Source organism: Atractosteus spatula, chromosome 26, assembly GCF_055471065.1.
Source record: "Atractosteus spatula isolate fAtrSpa1 chromosome 26, fAtrSpa1.hap1, whole genome shotgun sequence".
In the NCBI taxonomy this organism is placed as follows: domain Eukaryota; kingdom Metazoa; phylum Chordata; class Actinopteri; order Semionotiformes; family Lepisosteidae; genus Atractosteus; species Atractosteus spatula.
In genome coordinates, this window is record NC_142731.1 from 7,924,478 (window position 1) to 7,942,857 (window position 18,380).

Consider the following 18,380-nt stretch of genomic DNA (forward strand, 5'->3'; position numbering starts at 1 on the left):
AGACTTTTCACAAAAGGTTTTTGTGTGAGGTCATAATTTACATATCCTCTACAATGTGGGGAAGCAAAAGGTAGACCTGTGTAGAATTTATACTGATGGATGATATGGTACATTAGTAAGGCCACATTTTGAGGCCTTATTTATATCATAATGTACAATGTATGATGAGGCCTCATTTAGAATACTGTGCACAATTTTGTTTAAAAAAAGATATTGTTTGGGAATCAGGCCAGGGAAGAGCCACCAGATACATTCTGGGGTTTAAAGGAAGGTCTTCATTGTCAGGCTGAAGGCCCTGAACCTTTGTAGTCTTGAACAGAGAAGACTAGGAGGGAACCTTCTAACAGGAAGTCAAAAATCCTTAAAGGTGGTGATGCAGGGAACCCAGTGGATTTATGCAAAATGAACAGTGAAACATGAGCGGTAGAAAAAGAGGAAATACTCTAAGACCAAAAATAAGAGGCTTCACATGAAGGGTTGTAGGAGACTGGATCAACCTACCCCTATATATTGAATAGGATACCCTGGAGACTATTAGATCTTTGAATCGATTAGCTGCTAGGACCAAATGGAGCCAAGTGGTTTGAACAGCCCCTGCTTGTTTTTAACCTCATGTTGTTAATACTCTGGTGCCATCTGGTGGTTGCCTTGAGTACTGCTTTACCATTTTCCAGTGCATTTGATACATGTAGAATTCTAAGTGTATTGCAGTGGTGGTTATTGGCCATTACCCGCTAAATGCAGCTTCACTTAACCCATGTGGCTTTGCTGTTTGTAAGCTGTATCCCTGTTTTGTACAGTGCATCCCTGCCTTTTTTTTCCTACTGTCTGCTCTGCTTTAACTATCATATTAAACAAATGTTTAAGAGATCATATACAGGGGTGACATCCTGTAATGTATCACGTTGCAGCTACAGTAAGTGGTCATATTACACCTCTGGGGAGAAAATATTTTTACAACCTGAATCTCTGTAAGATCAGTCTTGAGTGCTGGCAACAAGCTCTCTGTATTACAGATGGATTTATCCTTTGTCTTGCTGGTGTGCATTCTTAGAATAGTAATATAGCTCTTTAAACTTTTCATTACAGTAAACAAAGTTTGAGAAACATCCAGTCATAAGTAAGCCAAAGAATGTCAAAGAAGGAGTTTGTCCAAATTAAATTATTTAATTAAAAGAAAAAAACTGTATATTCCAAGTCAATCTGGGGTAAATCCACTCTTCTTTATACACAGGTGAAATCAAGACACTTTGATAATTCCATAAATTTAATGCTAACTGAAATATACTGTACAGCTACCCTACCTTTCTTAATATAGATGTATTTCAAAGTACTGACCAATATTTTACAGGGACAAAGTTATACAAATCTAAAAAATATTGCATCTGCCAAATACAAAAGTAACTATATAATCTTATTCGCCTTTATATTTTTGTACAATTCGTAATAGAAACATTTGTCTCAAAACAATGACAGTAGCTTTTTTTTGTTTGCAATTCTCTTGTCGGAACAGAGCAGCTGGGCTTTATAACACAGGAGCCTTTTAAAGGCGTCATCATCACATAGCATGGGCTGTGCCTAGAGGTTCTGAGCAATTCTTGCACACAACTAGGGCCATGCTGTTGAGGAAGCCTGCATTGCTCATCACAATGCCTTGTGGCTCAATGTTGCCCAGAACTGATCAAGCTCAGTGATGACTCTTTGGGGGAAAAAGCTTCAGAAGGCACACACAGATTGTCAATGAGAGGTGATGTATGCTGAAAGACATGAAAACGATGGACAGTGCCCACGGCTTTCAGCTTGTTCAAGGGCATCATGGACGAACAGAATTTTCTATTCTATATTTATCAAAAATAGAATTTTCACTGTGCAGCAACACGTGGCATAAAAAAGATGACTACAAAACTGCAACTTGCAAATTTTCAGATGTAAATTCTCGTGCAACAGTTCTTTGGCCACATCTAAGCACATGCCAAAAAACCCAAAAACAAAGTCATCCACATCCAACAGCCTCTCATTCCATCGTGCCTGGAACTTAAAGAAAATGGAGTTTTGGATCTTCGAATGGAGGTGTCCACATAGTTTGCTGATGACTTGTCCCAGTGATGTCTGTCTCTAGGGACACCCCCCAGTTCAGTTTCAGACTTCAAAGCTCCTTGTTTGAACGCTCTGCTAATCCTGCCCCGTGATGATCATCTCCTTCATGGCACGGAGGGAAAGGAGATGCAGGAAACATGAGAGAAACCCCCAGGAAGTCTGGCGTACCCGCGCCTACAGCATCCTAAGACGATTTGTGGTCTCCAGCAGCCTGTGCAGGAGGCTCTCAGCTGGGGTAGAAGATCCTGTCGTACTCGTTGAGGATGTACTCCACAATCTGGTTCTGGAAGACCATGTGCATGGTGATGTTGCCCGACTCGGTCTCCGGTCTGAGGAGCGTGGGGCCGAAGACTATCGCCACGCTCTGCACAGACATCCGGTTGTCCTCTCTTCTCTCTATCACCCTGGGGAGGGCAAGCGAAACAAAAAGTTTAAAATAAAGCCTAACTACTTTATTACCTAGGAACAAGTAATAGGTTTATTCCCTGCTGAAAAGAAGAAGAAAGAGAAGAAAGAAAAGAACAAGGCTCCACTGCCGAAACGTTGTGTTGTCTCTCTTCTCTTTTCAGCCTGGAATAAACCTATTACTTGTTCCTTTGCAGCCTACGCATGCTGACGCAGCTCCCCACCTGAACTACTTTATTACCTAGCTGTTTATGTTGCCAAGGTCTGGTTATCAAACACAGCATGGAAATAGGATGCAATGCAAAACGGGAACCTTTTAGTAGATGTTTCTGATCGGTTGCTCTTAAGAAGGATAGGGCTCAGCTCAGGCGACCTCCGCCTTGTTTGATTAGCCCTCCTGCCCTTGTACCCACCCGCGTGGAAGCTGTGCTGCATAAGGTTTAAAACAAGGCAGTGTATCCTAATACGCATTTCTATTGCGGGGGGGGGGGGTGGAAACCCAAGACTCCACAATCTGGAGCCAGAGATCCAGAGAAGAGAAGCCGAGGCCCCACAGGGACTCACCTGCGCAGGTGGCGGAAGAGCTCCTGCATGGTGTCTTGATTGGGCTGCGGGAGAGACCTCACCAGGTCCCTCATGTAAGTCACCTTCTGGCTGTAATCGCCAATATCTGCGCAGGACAAAGAGCATCAATGTATGACGGAGTGGGCACACAAAGGTGCAATAATATTTCAAAGGAGTCGGGACCTCTGCACTATGCCAGAGATCAAACAAAAGCAGTGCCAATTAACTACTGAAATCTGTAAAGATATAGAGGAGCTAATGAAATCATTTGACTCACAGCTGAGGGAATAAATAAGAAAAGTGTTCATGCTATGAAGGCTGGGGTGACTGTTACTGCATCCACTAATACGGATGAGAATTAGAACACTGATTTAGATGCAGATGAATCTCTTCCAGTACTGTAAGCACACTGGAAACATGCGTGGTTTTAATATTTCCATGGAGACAGGCATCCAGTTCCTGGGAAACAAAACGGTAACCATCTCGGTCCTGCGTTCCAGGGGAACAGAGACCCTTCGGAAAGAGATGTGTGTGGGAAGAGAGGACGGCCCGCTCACTGATGGCAGCGATGAAGTTGTTGAAGTGGCTGAAAGGGAAGAGGGGCTCGGGCAGTTCCCGGAAGAAGAGCTTCAGGGCCCCGGTGATGACGTGGATGTCCTCCCACTGCCCGTCCTCCAGGTCCAGGCTCTCCTCTGAAAGCAAGGGGACGGGGTCAGGGGGGGGTCAGTGTACACTGTGTTTCGGGTTGGTCTACTGTCAGAAGTGTTAAAAACTTGAATTAGTTGATTAAACTATGAATTGGCTTCATCACTCTGTTCTCCCCACTGAGAGCTGGTGTGTGGGGGAGCGTACTGGTGCATCATCCAGGTGGGGCTGCACACTGGTGGTGGTGGAGGGGAGTCCCCATTACCTTTAAAGCGCTTTGAGTGGAGTGTCCAGAAAGCCAATATATAAGCCTTAGGAATTATTTTTATCATTATTATTATTAAAAACCTTTTCTGTGAAACATTGCGGAGTTTAATTCACACTTCAAGCGCTCACAACGAAAGCGAGGGGGAAACATTCGGACGGGCGCCGCGCTCTCTCCCACTGCTTTCCTCGGGTGAATGGAGGTTTGATTCTCAACAATGCAGAGGACATTTCACGCTGAAGCTGGGACGGATCTCTATTCTCTATTCCAGTGCGGGGCGCCTTTGGAGCGTCAAACTACTAAGGGGGAGCAGGTGTGCGCAGAGACGAGCAGGCGGCAGGGCGTAAACAGAGACACAGTCTGGGACCTCTGTGAAGGTATTTCAGAAGCCAAGAAAACAGCCGGTTTCACTATAATACTCGCACACGAGTGAGCAGGCCTTACCGTGATCCACTTTGAAGCGCAGTTTCTGGATGACAGCCAGGTTGCCACTCACTCGGTAAATTCCATCAATATCCAGACCTTTTTTTCCCCCGGAGAAAACACAGCGGAGACAGACCTTTAACAACCCGTTCAGTGCTTTAAAAAAAACCCCGTATATAATACGACATCCATAATCCTTCCCCTGGCGATGGCTATCTTAGAAATCGAAGGAATTTTCAACACGCGCAGAAAAATCAATTGATCTTTAAAATGCTTGCGGGCGCAGTCGGGGCGGTGCAGGTTGATCCCCCAGCCCAGAAGAGAAAGACCAAGAGGGCACCTCGTTTTTCCACGGCCTGGATGCACTTCTTCACGAAGGTGGGGATCGTCACATCCTCCCTCTCGCACAGCGCGTCCAGCCGACAGCCAAACACTTGATCTACAAGACAACCAGAGGGGGGCGCTCTTGAAGCGTGTCAAAACAAGCCATTTAACCCGTCCTTCATGTGACACAACACGCCCAGGTTCACCAGACTATACAAAAAAAAGTCACGGGTGGCTCTATCTCTAGAATGCCATTCAATAGGCGGAATACAGCACAGCCAGACACAAAAAGCGCTTTTTATTATTTGCCTATGAAGACGGGATTCACACAAGCTAGATTACGTTCAAACGTCTTATGTGCAGGTAGCAATTCTGCTGTAACTGGAGGAGAAAGATGATAACATTTGATTTTTTTTTTTTTACAGTCGTCCACACCATAAAAGAAAGAAAGATGACGGAGAAAGAGGTTTGGTAAGAAAATAATAGAGGTTGAATAGTCTACCAAAGGGGAAAAAAGGCACAGACTAACAGGTCGTCTACAATTCCCCGGTGCTTTCCTGGCTGAAGAGATCCAGGCCAGATTTCCAGTGTTAGAGGAACCTCACCTCGGATGTAGCCCCTCTCCTTCACGGACTGCAGCGTCGGCCTCCTCTGCAGGAACTTCTTCAGCTTGGTGCGCACTTTCTTCTGCTCCGCGTCGCCGGCGGAGCTGGGAGCGGCCGGCTTCGTGGCTACAGAAACAAGCAGAGGTGTCGCCCGACCATAGAGAGGCAAATTCAAACTCTGCTCGCCAAGGACAGACGCCCAAGAGTAACGATCCGAAGTGTGATTTTGCGAAGCCGATGGGAAAGGCGACGATACACTGGTGCAAAGCTCTGATTGAATTCAGCGCAGGTCCCAACGCACGTTGATAAACGAGTTTTGTTTCATACAATGTAATGATGTAAAATGCATTTAGATGTGGTAAGGTAAAAAAAAATGGATCACCGTACCGGTTCAGAACTTCAAACCATCCCTGGAACAACCAGAAAGGTCTTGCTTTAACTAATATCAGCCTGTATTGTGTAATTGTAATGCTTTGATTTCGACAATGTACGCTGTGAGGCATTAGCTATTCATTACTCACATGATTCAGAACATCACATTTGAATTCGTACTTTATTCCTTACTTTTATTCCTTATTCCTTCCTTAGTTAATGCATTATACTAACTCTTCACCACTGAGATCTAATCTAACTCTAATTACACATTTGCAGCTAACAACCTAAGATACATAAGAAAGATTACAAACAAGAGAAGGATATTCAGCTCATTTAGCTTGTTTGCAAGCTAAATGCCTTTAGAGCTGATGATCTCATGCAGTCATCGCTTGAAAGAGAACCGTCTTTGATAAGATGACTGGGTAGCTTGTTCCAGACTCCCACACCCCTTTGTGTAAAGAAGCACCTTCTGCTTGGTGCTTAAAGTGCACTTTTCCGGTCATAAAGAATTAATACATGCCTCATAATGTACACATAAAAACAAAGCACTTTCTGGTTTACATGCTGATATCATTTCGCCTTCCCCGGTGTTAGACCCTTGTGCTTAATATCATCCCTATGAAAGTGTATTAGAACAGTAAATGGAAGGGGAGAGGGTCACGTACTTTTTTTAAGGAAACTTGTAAGGTGCTGAGAAGGCTGTCAAGGGTGCACGAGAGCACAGCGCTATTTCAGGCCTGCTGGGCCTGGAATACATACCGGCTCTCTTCTTGTCCTTCTCGTCCCTGTCCATAGGTCCGGGCGACTTCTCGCTGCCCCCAAAGTCACCCTCCTCCTCCTCCGAGTGGTGTCCGTGGTCCTGAGGAGTGCCAGCCAGCCAAATTGAGTACATTTCTTTTACCCCTGTTGGGCAGCCTTGTCATGCCCCTGACACAGCACAAACAAGCATGGAGGACCCAAACACACACACACACACACACACACACACACACACACACCTCGGCCACTTTTCCCAGAAGCTAATTCACATACCAGCGTGTGTTTGGACTGTGGGAGGGAAACGCAAGCTTTCAGAGGAAACCAACAGAAAACTTGGGGAGAACATGCAAACTCCACACGGACAGAACTCCAGGAATTGAACCCAGGACCCCAAGGGCTGTGCCACCATTCCATCGACAGCAATAAATATTAAAGGAGTTGAGGCTCACCAGCTGCCGAATGGTGTCCGTGATCACTTTGTGCCAGTCTTGGATGATGCTCTCTGTGTCGTACTGTATGAGATACTCGGACCCATGCCGCGTTTTCAACTAAAAAAAAGTAAAGAAAACATGTCAGGAAATGTCAGGGTTTGTTTTTGTCTTTCACAAATGGACTGGAGGGACTGAATGTCTTTAGTTTTTGAGGAAACAGCTTAAAACGTGTCATGATACACCTATTCAAAATCAGCCCAACCTGACCCAGTGGACTCAACAATCCCAACAAACTCGACACACGAGCGAGCACATAAATGGAAATGAGGACACGTATTTAAGACTAATACTAGGACACACATCTTTAAAAGGGTTGTTGGTGTGTGAAAAAGTCAGTTCAAGTAGTTAAAGCTTTATGATACTCTGGGGGAAATTTGTTTTACGGCTCAGTCCAATACACCAATAAAACAAGCACGGCAAACGCCAACAGAGAAGACAGCACAATGATGTTACAGGAGATCAAGTCTTTTCATCGATGGCGACATACTGCAACGCTAACTCCTTTACTACCCACATACCTCCAGCACATTCTTCTTGCTAGATTTATCTTTTCCTGCCCAGGATAGCGTTGCTCCTCGCAGCTCTACAGTGTACTCGGGAACAATCTGATTCGTCTTGCTCTAAGAGGCAAAAGAAAGCAGCCTTTACAGAGCTGACACTACAACAGGATGCCTAGTTCCACCTGGCCGTGATGTTGCATAGTTATCAGAGCCACTGATGAAAGAATTTAAGCCACCTTTTATTGGTCAGGATTATAAACTGTAAAAGAAAGGCAAAACTAAAACATATTTTACTACGTTTGAGTGATATGTGTAATGCTGTTACACTCACTGAGACTTTTATTCAAAGCAGCATACATTTGTACAGCTAGGTAAAATTAATCTGAACGATGTACCTCGTTCGGGGTACAATAGCTGTGCTCCACCTGGGATTTGAACCTGCAACCTTTGAGTTATGAAAGCAAACCACTCCTCCACACTGCTGCCTTGTTCCCTTTACAGGTTGCACCGTATCAGCTACATTGTTATTAGGAGACTTCATTTTCCATCTCTGGGTTTGCGTTGCTAGCAGAATAGGAGCAGAGCTCGCTGTCACACTAACACGCGTTTGGCAGTGCAATTGCGTCTCTCACTCACAGCTGTTCCACTCTGCTGAGATTTGGGGTCCTTGTAAAAAGTGAGGATCCCTCCATGGAGAACTGTCCACGACTGGGCCCAGTTTTTCCTGTGAAGTGGAAAGATTACGCAATTATCACACAACCCCACAACTTCACCGGAAGGATGTAGCCTAAAAACACAGTGGACAGGACTTGCAGACAAGACAATAATCTCCTTCAGGATCAACCCAGAAGTGAAAATAAGGTAAAGTGAATAAGTGAAGAGGACACCTGCGTGCATAAGGGATTGTGGGAGCTGGGGGATTGTGGGAGCTGGGAAACAGCTACTCAGCTATGCTGTTGATACCAAGATCACGGCTTAGTTCAAAAATGTCTAGATAAAGTCCTTGGATCAATTAGAAACCAGCAAATAAATGAATGAGAAGGTGCCGAGTCTCAGCTCCTGGCTTTATTTGAGCTTCCCGACGTTTGAACAACCAGATATACCTCAGCTTCTTCCCATTCTCGGCGACCTTTGTTTTGTTGAGAATTCCGGCCTTTTCCAAAGTCTGTAAGGGAGGGAATCGGGTAAAGCAATATTTAGTCTCAAAAAATAAAAACCTGCAGAGCTGTGTTCCTTTCATGATTCTGCATGTCCATGCAGGACAGGAAGTCATTAGTTTTCAAAGCTGAATTTAAGACAGATTTCCCTTTACATCCCAGGCATTTGCTCCCACTGTTAATATAGTACATAGTTTTCTTTCCACAAGAAATATTTAAGGAAACACATCACCCTTCAAAAGAGAAAAACAGTAGCTAATAAATTCACTACATAACTTTAAAATAATTTAAACCAATTTGCACTAGTTCCCAAATGTATTTGCAATCTGTCCTTTCCAAAGATACATTCACCCTGTTCCACAAGTTAAATTGATCACAGAGCAGAAACACACTAATAGTTTTGAAATTTAAGGGCTATTGTCTTCTAAACCTTTTTAGCTTCCCCTTGTCTGACAAAATATATCACAAAGCATTATAACAGAATTCCATTACTAATCCTTGATTTATGAAAACCCCGTTTCGCAAATTTTAGAATAAAGAAAGCGTGTTTTTTTCCGTTTTTCACAACTATGCACAGGGTTTCACAACAGGGTGATTGCTACAGTATGTACAAGCGTCAGTGGTGTTTTATATTGACGAGTTGCTGCTCTGTTTGGGTAAAAATAAGTAATGCTGAGTGAGTTTCTAGACCTCAGGTATGATAACATGTAAGGTGATGGGAATTTATTTTTTTTGCTTATTTTCACCTTCTGAACAGATATTGTGGAATGCATTACGTCCGTAAATGAAGGATAGCCAGACTGCATCAGATTAAGTGTGGCCTACGTGCCCTCATTCAGTCTGAGCAGGGGGCTAGTGGCATCCTCACAGGGACAGTGAGGAGCTTCTGTCTGTCATTCGCAGCTAGGGGCTATGTTGAATGAGTTTAAAATGTAAGATTTTTGCGTTTTTATCTTTTTTCAAATCATGCAGAAAAGAGGATGGGATTGTGATCCAATCAAGAGCTTTTCCCCAGAATTAAGGACATTTTTCTTGACTGTATTTTTGTCACACCAACTTTGAATTAGGCCTTATGCAGCCTGCACAATGTCTTTGTGATACCAATGTACCAATAAGAGAATACATAATGTGTTCTAACAACATTTGTGACGCTTTATGGCTGTGGTTTCAAAAGACAAAACAATTACACAAGTGTTCATGACTTTTGTCAAGGTGTACATTATAGTGTGAGAGTTCAGGGAGATGGTCAGCACTATGATTAAGGTTAGGATTTGGATTAGAATGGAACCTACTGCATCTCTTGGGCTGTGGTGGAAGGATATCAAAATGGATTATGAAAGCTGTTACAACATGTTATGAAGCCTCTAAGTAGCTATTATGAAGGATACATGGGAAGCTATTTTTTTTTCTAACGATAATACAATGTGAGCATGAGAAACTCACTAGTTTCAACATCCAAAACAGTCGGGCCTTCAGTATCTCATGCTGGTGTTGACCTCACACAAACTCTGAAATGTACTTGGTACTTACTGTACTAATCTGCAGTTTGTAATGACAAGCCTGCCTCCTGTCAGTGGAAGACAGGTATGAATGAAACAGGAGTGCTTTAAGTACAGTAGTAGTTAAGTACTTTAACTAAAGCAGTGAGTTAATGCCATGGCCATTCCTTGAACTGGGCAGCCTTGGTGGAGGCAGAACAATGATAAAAAAACAGGCATGTTAGAGTAACCCATGGTGCACCACATGTGATCAGGATTTTGTTAGTATTCATGCCCAGCAGGGAATATCACAAGCCCGAGTCCCAAGCTCTGTGAAATTGAAAGAAAGACATGCATCTGGGGAATTAAAATGCGAAGCATGAAGGCTACTGACGTGAGGATGGAGAAAGTCTCCGCTTAGATTGGACCCGGTTCTCCTGTGTCGGAACCTGTCAGCCTTGGGGAGAGATGAAACACTGTTGGACAGCGGCGAGAGGGAGAGCTCGGATCGGGTCAGGTCGGGTGAGCACAGATGGGAGCACTGTTGTGACCATAGCACCCATAGGTGTGGGTCCAGTATGTGAATCTACACAACAATTACCTGTGCTTCCAAGAATGAAACGGGAACACAGTAAGTCAGTCTCACAGCACTCGCTGGGTAGCTGTCTACTGCCTTCTGCCTCAAAGGGAAGTGTGATGGACCAGTCAAGAATTTCCCTGTTTTCAGCAGACTACCTTGGGGACATTTTTTATAGGTCTGCAGGCATTTAACTCAATAACCTGTCTGGGAAATTAAAGAGAGTTCTCGAGGTGCTTTATAAAGTTTCTCCCTGGTTATACTGTGCTCTAAACATGCATTTACTCTCCTCTGCCATGACACTGCACTGCTGGAGCCCACTCTACCATAGTTTTACTGTGGTATCACAGTGCTTTACCTGCACACTCTGTTTTTACCATGGTATAGCACAGCAGGCTATTATAAATAACAGAAGGGTTGAGGAAATTTGTAACAAGTCTTAAAGGAGGGTTTCTAAGACCTGGACTCCGGACCTGAAGAAAGCATCAGTGGGAGACTCTTGCTTTGCGAAACAGAAGCATGTCTTTTGACGACCAGAAAGAAGCCGTGAAAATGAAATGCTCACATGGTGCAGCAGCTCCGGCGAGTTTCCAGAGCTTGAAACGTCGCTTCCGTAGTCCGAAACATTCCTCCTGTGGGAAGGGAAGAATTTCTGCGGAGAACAAGAGGAAAAATGAGAGCGGGGTCGGCACCTGCCATGGGAAAAAAAAAAAAGGATTTGGAGACTTTTCTAAAATTTTTCTTTTCATTCTTAAAAAACTGAATAATAATTCTAACTGGTCTGAACCCTGAGCAAACCAGAGAGTGTTAGATGCAATTAACCGATTGGACTTTAGCAAAAGGAAAAAGCAGTCGCAGTGTCTGATACAGTGACGTTTCTACCTGCATCGCTTCATCACCCAGTGAATTATTAAGACCTGTTTAGTCCAAATTAAAGGTGCAAACTCTTAATTAGCAAATTGAGGATTGACTGCACTTGATCAGAACGTGTTCAAATGGAACTGAACTTGTGGAAATAGTACACTTAAACTGTTTGTGAATCCAAAGACTAAGTGCAGACAAAAAAGCTAAACCAGTAAGCAGATCAGTTTCCTGTACCAATAAGCACTGGTGATTAAGGGTGATTTTGCACACTGGAGCAAAATCTATAAGAGGAGTCACCCTGGTCTGTGATTGACAACTACTGATCTAGACCGGGGTCTCCCCCAACATCCACTGGTATTAGAATTGAAATATAATTGAACCCTTATCAAACTAAGAAGAGGTTAAGTTTAAACTTTTGAATTGTTTTCAGTTCCTAAACATGGAGGAAGTTGACTGCTTTTCACTACTGGGTTTCATAAGTAACTTACAATGTCCAAACCTCGGGTTCAAAATCAAAGCTTGCAAAGGCTTCAAACGATTTGTTGGGTCAAATAAGGATTCATATAAGTGAAGAGCTCATGTACAAAACAGCAGCCCCAAGAGGACCAACCCCCCGATCCAGAGCACCTGAACAGCCCAGTACACAGAACACAGAGAGCATCATGAGTTACAGGATCGTATAGTTCAGCTCTTACTACTCGTTCGGCTTAGACATGCCATCACTTAAAGACACTGTCTCAGCACTTGTAAACCACAGGCGATTTGTATTTGTGATATTTTTACAGAAAAACAAGGATGTTCCTCCTTTAGACATTTAGCCTATCATGCTCTCTTCTTCCGCTTTGAGAGGTTAGGGGATTGTGTTGCTGATCAAAGCTAATTCTGTTACTGAGCTACCTCAAGAGAGTTCAACGCCATTAACGTAGAAGAATATATAACTTAAGTAAAAAGCCACAGAGTCCCTCAAGTAGCGGGTCACGCCAATTTAAAAGTTAAAGAATAAAGTGACTCATGTTTCTACACTACAGTGTCTAAAACACAAGGACTTGATCACTTCATAGGCTTTGGGTTACAAAGGGTTGGGCAGCTCTGAGTTTTGAGTCTTAATTCCCCAAGCTGGGCTCCTAGTTACCACTTGGTGCTAATTGGGGGATTAATTGGGCCCATTTAACTCTCCCCAGATGTTCGGCAGGGGATCATGAGTGAGTTGTCCATCCACAGATGAGGATAGCGGCTCGTCTCCTCCAGACCAGCACTGCTTCCACCTGAGCTCTCACCGTGTCCTCGTTTCCGCTGAAGTGAGCGGGCCCCATCGTGTTTCTCCAGTTCTTTATCACCGTCCCCTCCTGGTCCAAGCCATTTCCAAACCTGGGCAGGCCAGCTGTTACAGGTAACTAAACAGACCAGAGCAAATGCATCAGGACTCAATGAACAATATCTACAGCAGACATCCGTACTGTGTATTTCAAAACCCATTCATTTCATGATGATAATCCTTACAATTATAAGGATAGCACTTTTCTGGACTCTTCACTTAAAGCGCTTTACAGGTAATGAGGAAACCCCACCACCACCACCAGTGTGTCGTCCCCACCTGGATGAAGCAACAGCAGCCATAGTGCGCCAGTACGCTCAGCACACATCAGCTATCAGTGGGGAGGAGAGAAGAGTGATGAAGCCAGGTCAGACATGGGGATTACTGGGAGGACTTGACTGGTAAAGGTGAGGGGGAAATTTGACCAGGACATTGAGGTAACAACCTATACACCCCTACCCCATTTCTATAGGCAAAAGCTTATTTCATCCCTACTAGCACATTAGATTTAAAAGGGAACTGCAGTCCCAATTTAATTAAAGAAATTAATCGATGGTATTGCAAACCTTTACAAATTTCATATTAACTGGATGGTCGCACGTTGTCGCAGGCAGACGAGAAACTGCTGGTCTCACCTCAGGCGGGAGTCAGAGTTTAAGCAAATTGTTACATAAAATGGCCCTTCCTGCTCAGTAATCCCTGGAAGCAAATGAGAAACATGGTCTCCTAACAACGTTAATCCTTTTCTGTCTTTTTGAACTCGTGTATATATTTTAAATGGTCCCGCTCCGTCAAGCACTTGGCTGTCCAGAACATAGGGATATTCAACCAGCCGAGAGATGGGTCACAAACACGGGCACTGATGTGATGCTGGTCTCATCGACACGTTTCTCGACGAGATTCTGTATGATGCACGATCGAATAAGTACCAGTTGTGCAGCAGATATTTCACCCCAGAAATGTTCGAACATGAGCTGCAGCTGAGTAGTATTTGATGGCAAAACCGTCTCGAAGTCGATATGTTGGATTCAATTCAACATCAGCTGCTCAGGTGAGGGCACTGGCTATGGTGCAGCAGGCTGTCCAAAAATACATGTCCTGCTAGAATTTTGCCTTCAGGTGTGATTTGTCATAAAATAACCGCCACTTTTGCAAAACTTGATGATGCATATGAGTGTATATAATTTTGTGATACTTGGATAAAAGTATCTAAAAAACAGGCTTCCCTGTATGTGTTTGTAATAGTAATATTTACTATTAATATAGTAGCAAAATTTGCTTGCTCTAAAGCATGTTTACAATGTCCTCACTGGAAGTTTTGCTGCCTCGCTCTGAATCACAGATGATGATGGCAATATGGCACTATGCACATTGAACGTTTGTCAATTTTGTTATGTAAATTGGAGGTTGTACAATTACCTTTTACTCGGTACCATTTACTCGGTAGTTTCACTGTGGTTTGAAATGCACTCATCAATACCGATTGATTATAACCCCGAAACATAAGAAATAACATTAAACTACTTTTAACAGCCCACACCAAAATGTACAAATCCTTTCGCATTTAATTTCTTTGCTAAATTCAGAGGATTTGGACACTGTATACAAGGTTCCATACAAAGCTGGAAAGAGGGAGAATTTCCTGAGATTCGTGTTGCAGTTGGGAGGCGTGAAGTTATCAAGCCTTAAAGTAACCAACTCATCTTCCTATCTGGATAACAATCAGGGTGGACCATCTGAGAAAACTGTCCAGGGTTCGACACGCAGCAGTGCATGTCTTTTCATCGTTTAAACTGGTGCAAAAAAAAAAGACCCACAGGACACTTTAGAGGTAAGAAGGACTGGTGAAAGAAACTATTCAGCCTCCTTACTATTCAGCTATTACTCAGCGCTTCTCAAAAACTGAGAGTCAAGACTGGCTGAATTCTTCAGTGGCTTACCTCAGGCAAGTTCCACTGGGACTTGGTCCCATCTGTTGTGTAGAAGTAGGTCTGCCCAAGGTCGTCTACTGACCTGATCCACTGCCATTGAAAACAGAAGGTTTTCCGCATTAGTGATGGACATGCATCAGAAACACTTAGCAAGTTCAGTGCTATAGCCAGCAAATACAGCCCTTCATACAGTTTCACTGAGGTTCAGATTCAAAGCTTGGCAAGGAGAGTTCAACCTTGGGAAAGCAGACAATACATTCATTGCAAAATTGCACCTGGTGTCCAGCCCTCTGACTCACACAATTGACAGAAGCAGGAGGGAGCGGACTATATCAGATATACCAATTGCCTGCAAGGGCCAGAGCTGGACACAAGAGTGTACTGCTGCAGCAGAGATGCACATATATTCGAAGACACAGGTGCACAACTCTGGTCAGGAGGTTTTCTAGGTTCTTTAAATCATCAACAGCCAAAAAGCCATTGCACAGTGTTACACTGGTTCACACTGGCTCATGATCACTCAATCAGGGCATTAACAGTAGAGCTGAAATGGAAGCCCACAGCCTACTGCCACCCTCCAGCTGCTCTGCACCACTTATTTAAGAAATCCAGAATCTAGCTTCAGAACGTGAAATACAAGAATAACACAGGATCTCCATTCTGCCAGTGCCTTAGTAATGAGTTGAACCTTTTTAGAAGTAAATCCATTAGACCTTTAAAAGAGTACAGAGGCTATACCTCCATTGCAGAAAGGCGTAGGTCTCACTGGTCACAAGGCTTTTTAAAGCTCTACAGAGCTTCAGAGTGGTTGCATTGCGTTAGGAAATGTACAGAAACAACTTTCACGGGTGTGGGCAGTCAGGAAACAAAAGCATTCATCCTCCCCAGCCATGTCAACCACAGATACCCACAACACAGGACTGCCAAACAGCTTTTACTGCTGTGTTCTCAAAGAAAAACAGCTTTGCGGACGTAACAGAGACCAAGCTTGATTAAAGTGTACTAAAATTAGTGCTCATGTAGCTGTACAGTGTGTTATTTGACAATACAAAGCCCTGGAAAGATAGCGGAAACAACACCAGTGCTCCATAATGAAAACATGAAACCAGTCAGAGCCACTTGCTCTCACCTGCTCCTGAGTGAGGTCGCTGGTGTATAACATCTTCCCTTCAGGGTCCCTGCAGACTGACCAGCCTGCTGGTGCTGGGGGCTCCGAGTCAATGCTCACCCTGGGTATTATGGCCCTTTTGAGAGGGCTATAGCTGTAGTCCGTTGGGAACACCAGGCTTGTGGTGTCATCGTCGTTGTAGTCTTCCACAGGGAGTGGGGGCTGCGGACGGCAGGAAGACAAAGACCTGATGAGGCGGGGTGGGATGTGTGTGTGCCTGGGGGGGGGGCAGCGAAACCATTTCTCAAGCTCCACAACCCCCCCCCCCCCCCCAGCCCTGCCCGTGTAGAGCTGTTTTCAGAGCCTCTGCACACAAAAAGCCCCTCGCGATCTGGAACCGCAGTCTTGAACAGGGAAGATTACAAGAGGAGGAGGCTCAAAATCCTCAAACCCACTGACAAAAATCAACTCAGTGGATTTCTTCGCAATCAATAGTGAAACACAAACCAGAGGCCACAGGTGGAAATCACATGGAAATATATCCAAAAACCAAGATAAGGAGGCACCTTCTTTATTCAAAAAGTTGTGGGAGTGTGGCACAAGCAACCCAGCCAGGGTGGTGAAGAAACAGCTGGATGAGATCATTGGATCAGTTAACTACTAACAAGTAGGCCAGATGGGCTGCATTATGTCATTGCATAACATTCTTAAGAATGACTCTGAGAGATGCTGGCTGAGGATGAGGAAGGGAATGGAAACTCTTCCTCTCCCAGAGTTTGAAACTTGGCACGATGTTTTCGCCCAGCCTGCTCGGAGCTCAGTCTCTGTGCTGTGTATGCCCTGGAGAGACCCTCCTGAACAGGCTGAGTGTGAGCTGTGCTGAGGTGTCTCAGAAGTCAGATAATCAGAGATTGCCTTGTGACATTGCTTTTCGGAAAGCAGCACACCTCTTTTAAAAGGCGGTCTCTCTGTTAATGCTACTAAGTAAAACCATCAGCAAAGAATCAGAGCAGCAGGCAAGGCCAGTCCAGCGACAGGCCAGGAAGCGTGCGCACTGACCCGCCCATCGTCGTGGCTATCCGGCTCCATGTCATGCACAGAGGGGCAGATGTCCTCTGGGGGCTCCCAGGACGTCTCCCCGGACACGGGGTTGTAGAAGTAGTACCGGCCGCTGTCGTCGTCCAGCAGCTTCTTCCACTCCGAGCCTCGGCCCCCGCTGGCCGGAGGGGTGGGCGACGGCGACGCAGAGGGGGACAGGGAGGGCGAGGGCTGCTCCTCCAGGGGCGCCTCGTGGTCCAGGAAGGGGCTGTCCCAGGTGGTCTGCCCCGTCGCCGGGTTGTAATAGAACTCCTGCCCGCTCTCCGCGTCAGTGTGCACCTCCCATTCGAGGGACTCACTGGACAGGTGCCGGTCGGCCGCAGGGCTGGTCGGGGAGCTCAGCGAGGCCGATTTCCGCAACTCGGCGACGTTCACGTACACCGCTGTGTCGGGATTCTCGCTCTGGGACTGAGGGAGAGAAAAGGGCTTTCATCAGACCTGCTTCCAGAGCGAGAGCACCTGTCCTGGTTTGAAAAGAAAACCGGACACTCTGGGCTCAATGGGGAGAATGTCATCTTTCACGGAGAGGGCCTTTTTTCATGGAAGAGCACCAAGACACAGGCACGCACACGCACACGCACACGCACACGCACGTTCCTATTCCTGCTACACACACGCACACACATCATATACACAAGGATGTGAAAAAGAAAGTACACCCTCTTAAGACCCTATGGTTTTACATATTTTGATTTGATTTATTATTAATGATTCTATACAGACATCTGAGCACGTTCCGGATGATCAACTAATCACATGGCACTTGTTCAACGGCACCTGAGTCTTATGACCTTCTTAACTGACAGGGAAGCAGGAAGGGTACACTTACGTTTTCCACACAGGGCTTCTGAATGCTGGCTGATCTTTTTTGTTCAATATATAATGACAAAGTAAAATTTGCATGTGTGACTTGTCACAGGAGTGTACATTTATCCAGTGTTCGGGGTCGGTGAGGACTACATGCAATTCACATATGTGTAAAATCATCAAATCATAATGGGGTGCACTTTTTTTTCCACATCACTGTATATACAGGGGTTCACCCGTCGTACAAACCCTGCTTGACCATCTTCCCTCTCTATCTTCCATAATGAAGACAGTAGAGAAGGACAAATCTGGTGCAAGACAATGTTAGATTTAAGATTTCAATCATCAAGGCAAAAAAAACGCACAACGGAAACTTCCCTTTCAACTGAATATGAATAGGTAATGAAGTGTAACCCACTGTTTCTTTTCAGTCGCCGAGGGTCAGCTGATCACGCACTCAGTGAAAGGAGGAAGAAACACGCCCAGAAGACTAACTGGAGTTTCTCTTTCTCAAAGCCTCTGTTGTGCAAAACGCTAAAGGTTAATCTTTTCCAAGTCACACATGGAAAGGGAAACTCACAGGAGAGGCGGG

At 44.8% G+C, this 18,380-nt stretch overlaps 1 protein-coding gene across 3 annotated transcripts in view; it reads right to left on the bottom strand.

Annotated features, from left to right (window-relative positions):
- Positions 1 to 1,147: 1,147 nt before the first annotated feature.
- The window catches only part of LOC148814764 (rho GTPase-activating protein 27-like), a 46,435-nt gene continuing 29,202 nt past the window's right edge, over positions 1,148 to 18,380 (bottom strand). For 2 of the 3 annotated variants that reach the window (XM_088906140.1, XM_088906142.1), the window contains exons 3-19: positions 16,943 to 17,389; positions 15,905 to 16,105; positions 14,785 to 14,865; positions 12,807 to 12,923; positions 11,231 to 11,317; positions 10,483 to 10,545; positions 8,557 to 8,618; positions 8,090 to 8,177; positions 7,472 to 7,573; positions 6,912 to 7,010; positions 6,463 to 6,562; positions 5,329 to 5,454; positions 4,740 to 4,838; positions 4,421 to 4,498; positions 3,624 to 3,758; positions 3,067 to 3,172; positions 1,148 to 2,501 (exon numbers count right to left, since the gene is read on the bottom strand). In XM_088906140.1, the coding sequence (XP_088762266.1) occupies positions 2,324 to 2,501; positions 3,067 to 3,172; positions 3,624 to 3,758; positions 4,421 to 4,498; positions 4,740 to 4,838; positions 5,329 to 5,454; positions 6,463 to 6,562; positions 6,912 to 7,010; positions 7,472 to 7,573; positions 8,090 to 8,177; positions 8,557 to 8,618; positions 10,483 to 10,545; positions 11,231 to 11,317; positions 12,807 to 12,923; positions 14,785 to 14,865; positions 15,905 to 16,105; positions 16,943 to 17,389 (2,169 nt within the window). In that variant the 3' untranslated portion in view covers positions 1,148 to 2,323. The remainder of the gene's footprint in view (positions 2,502 to 3,066; positions 3,173 to 3,623; positions 3,759 to 4,420; positions 4,499 to 4,739; positions 4,839 to 5,328; positions 5,455 to 6,462; positions 6,563 to 6,911; positions 7,011 to 7,471; positions 7,574 to 8,089; positions 8,178 to 8,556; positions 8,619 to 10,482; positions 10,546 to 11,230; positions 11,318 to 12,806; positions 12,924 to 14,784; positions 14,866 to 15,904; positions 16,106 to 16,942; positions 17,390 to 18,380) is intronic. The other variant, XM_088906141.1, reaches the window with a different exon arrangement.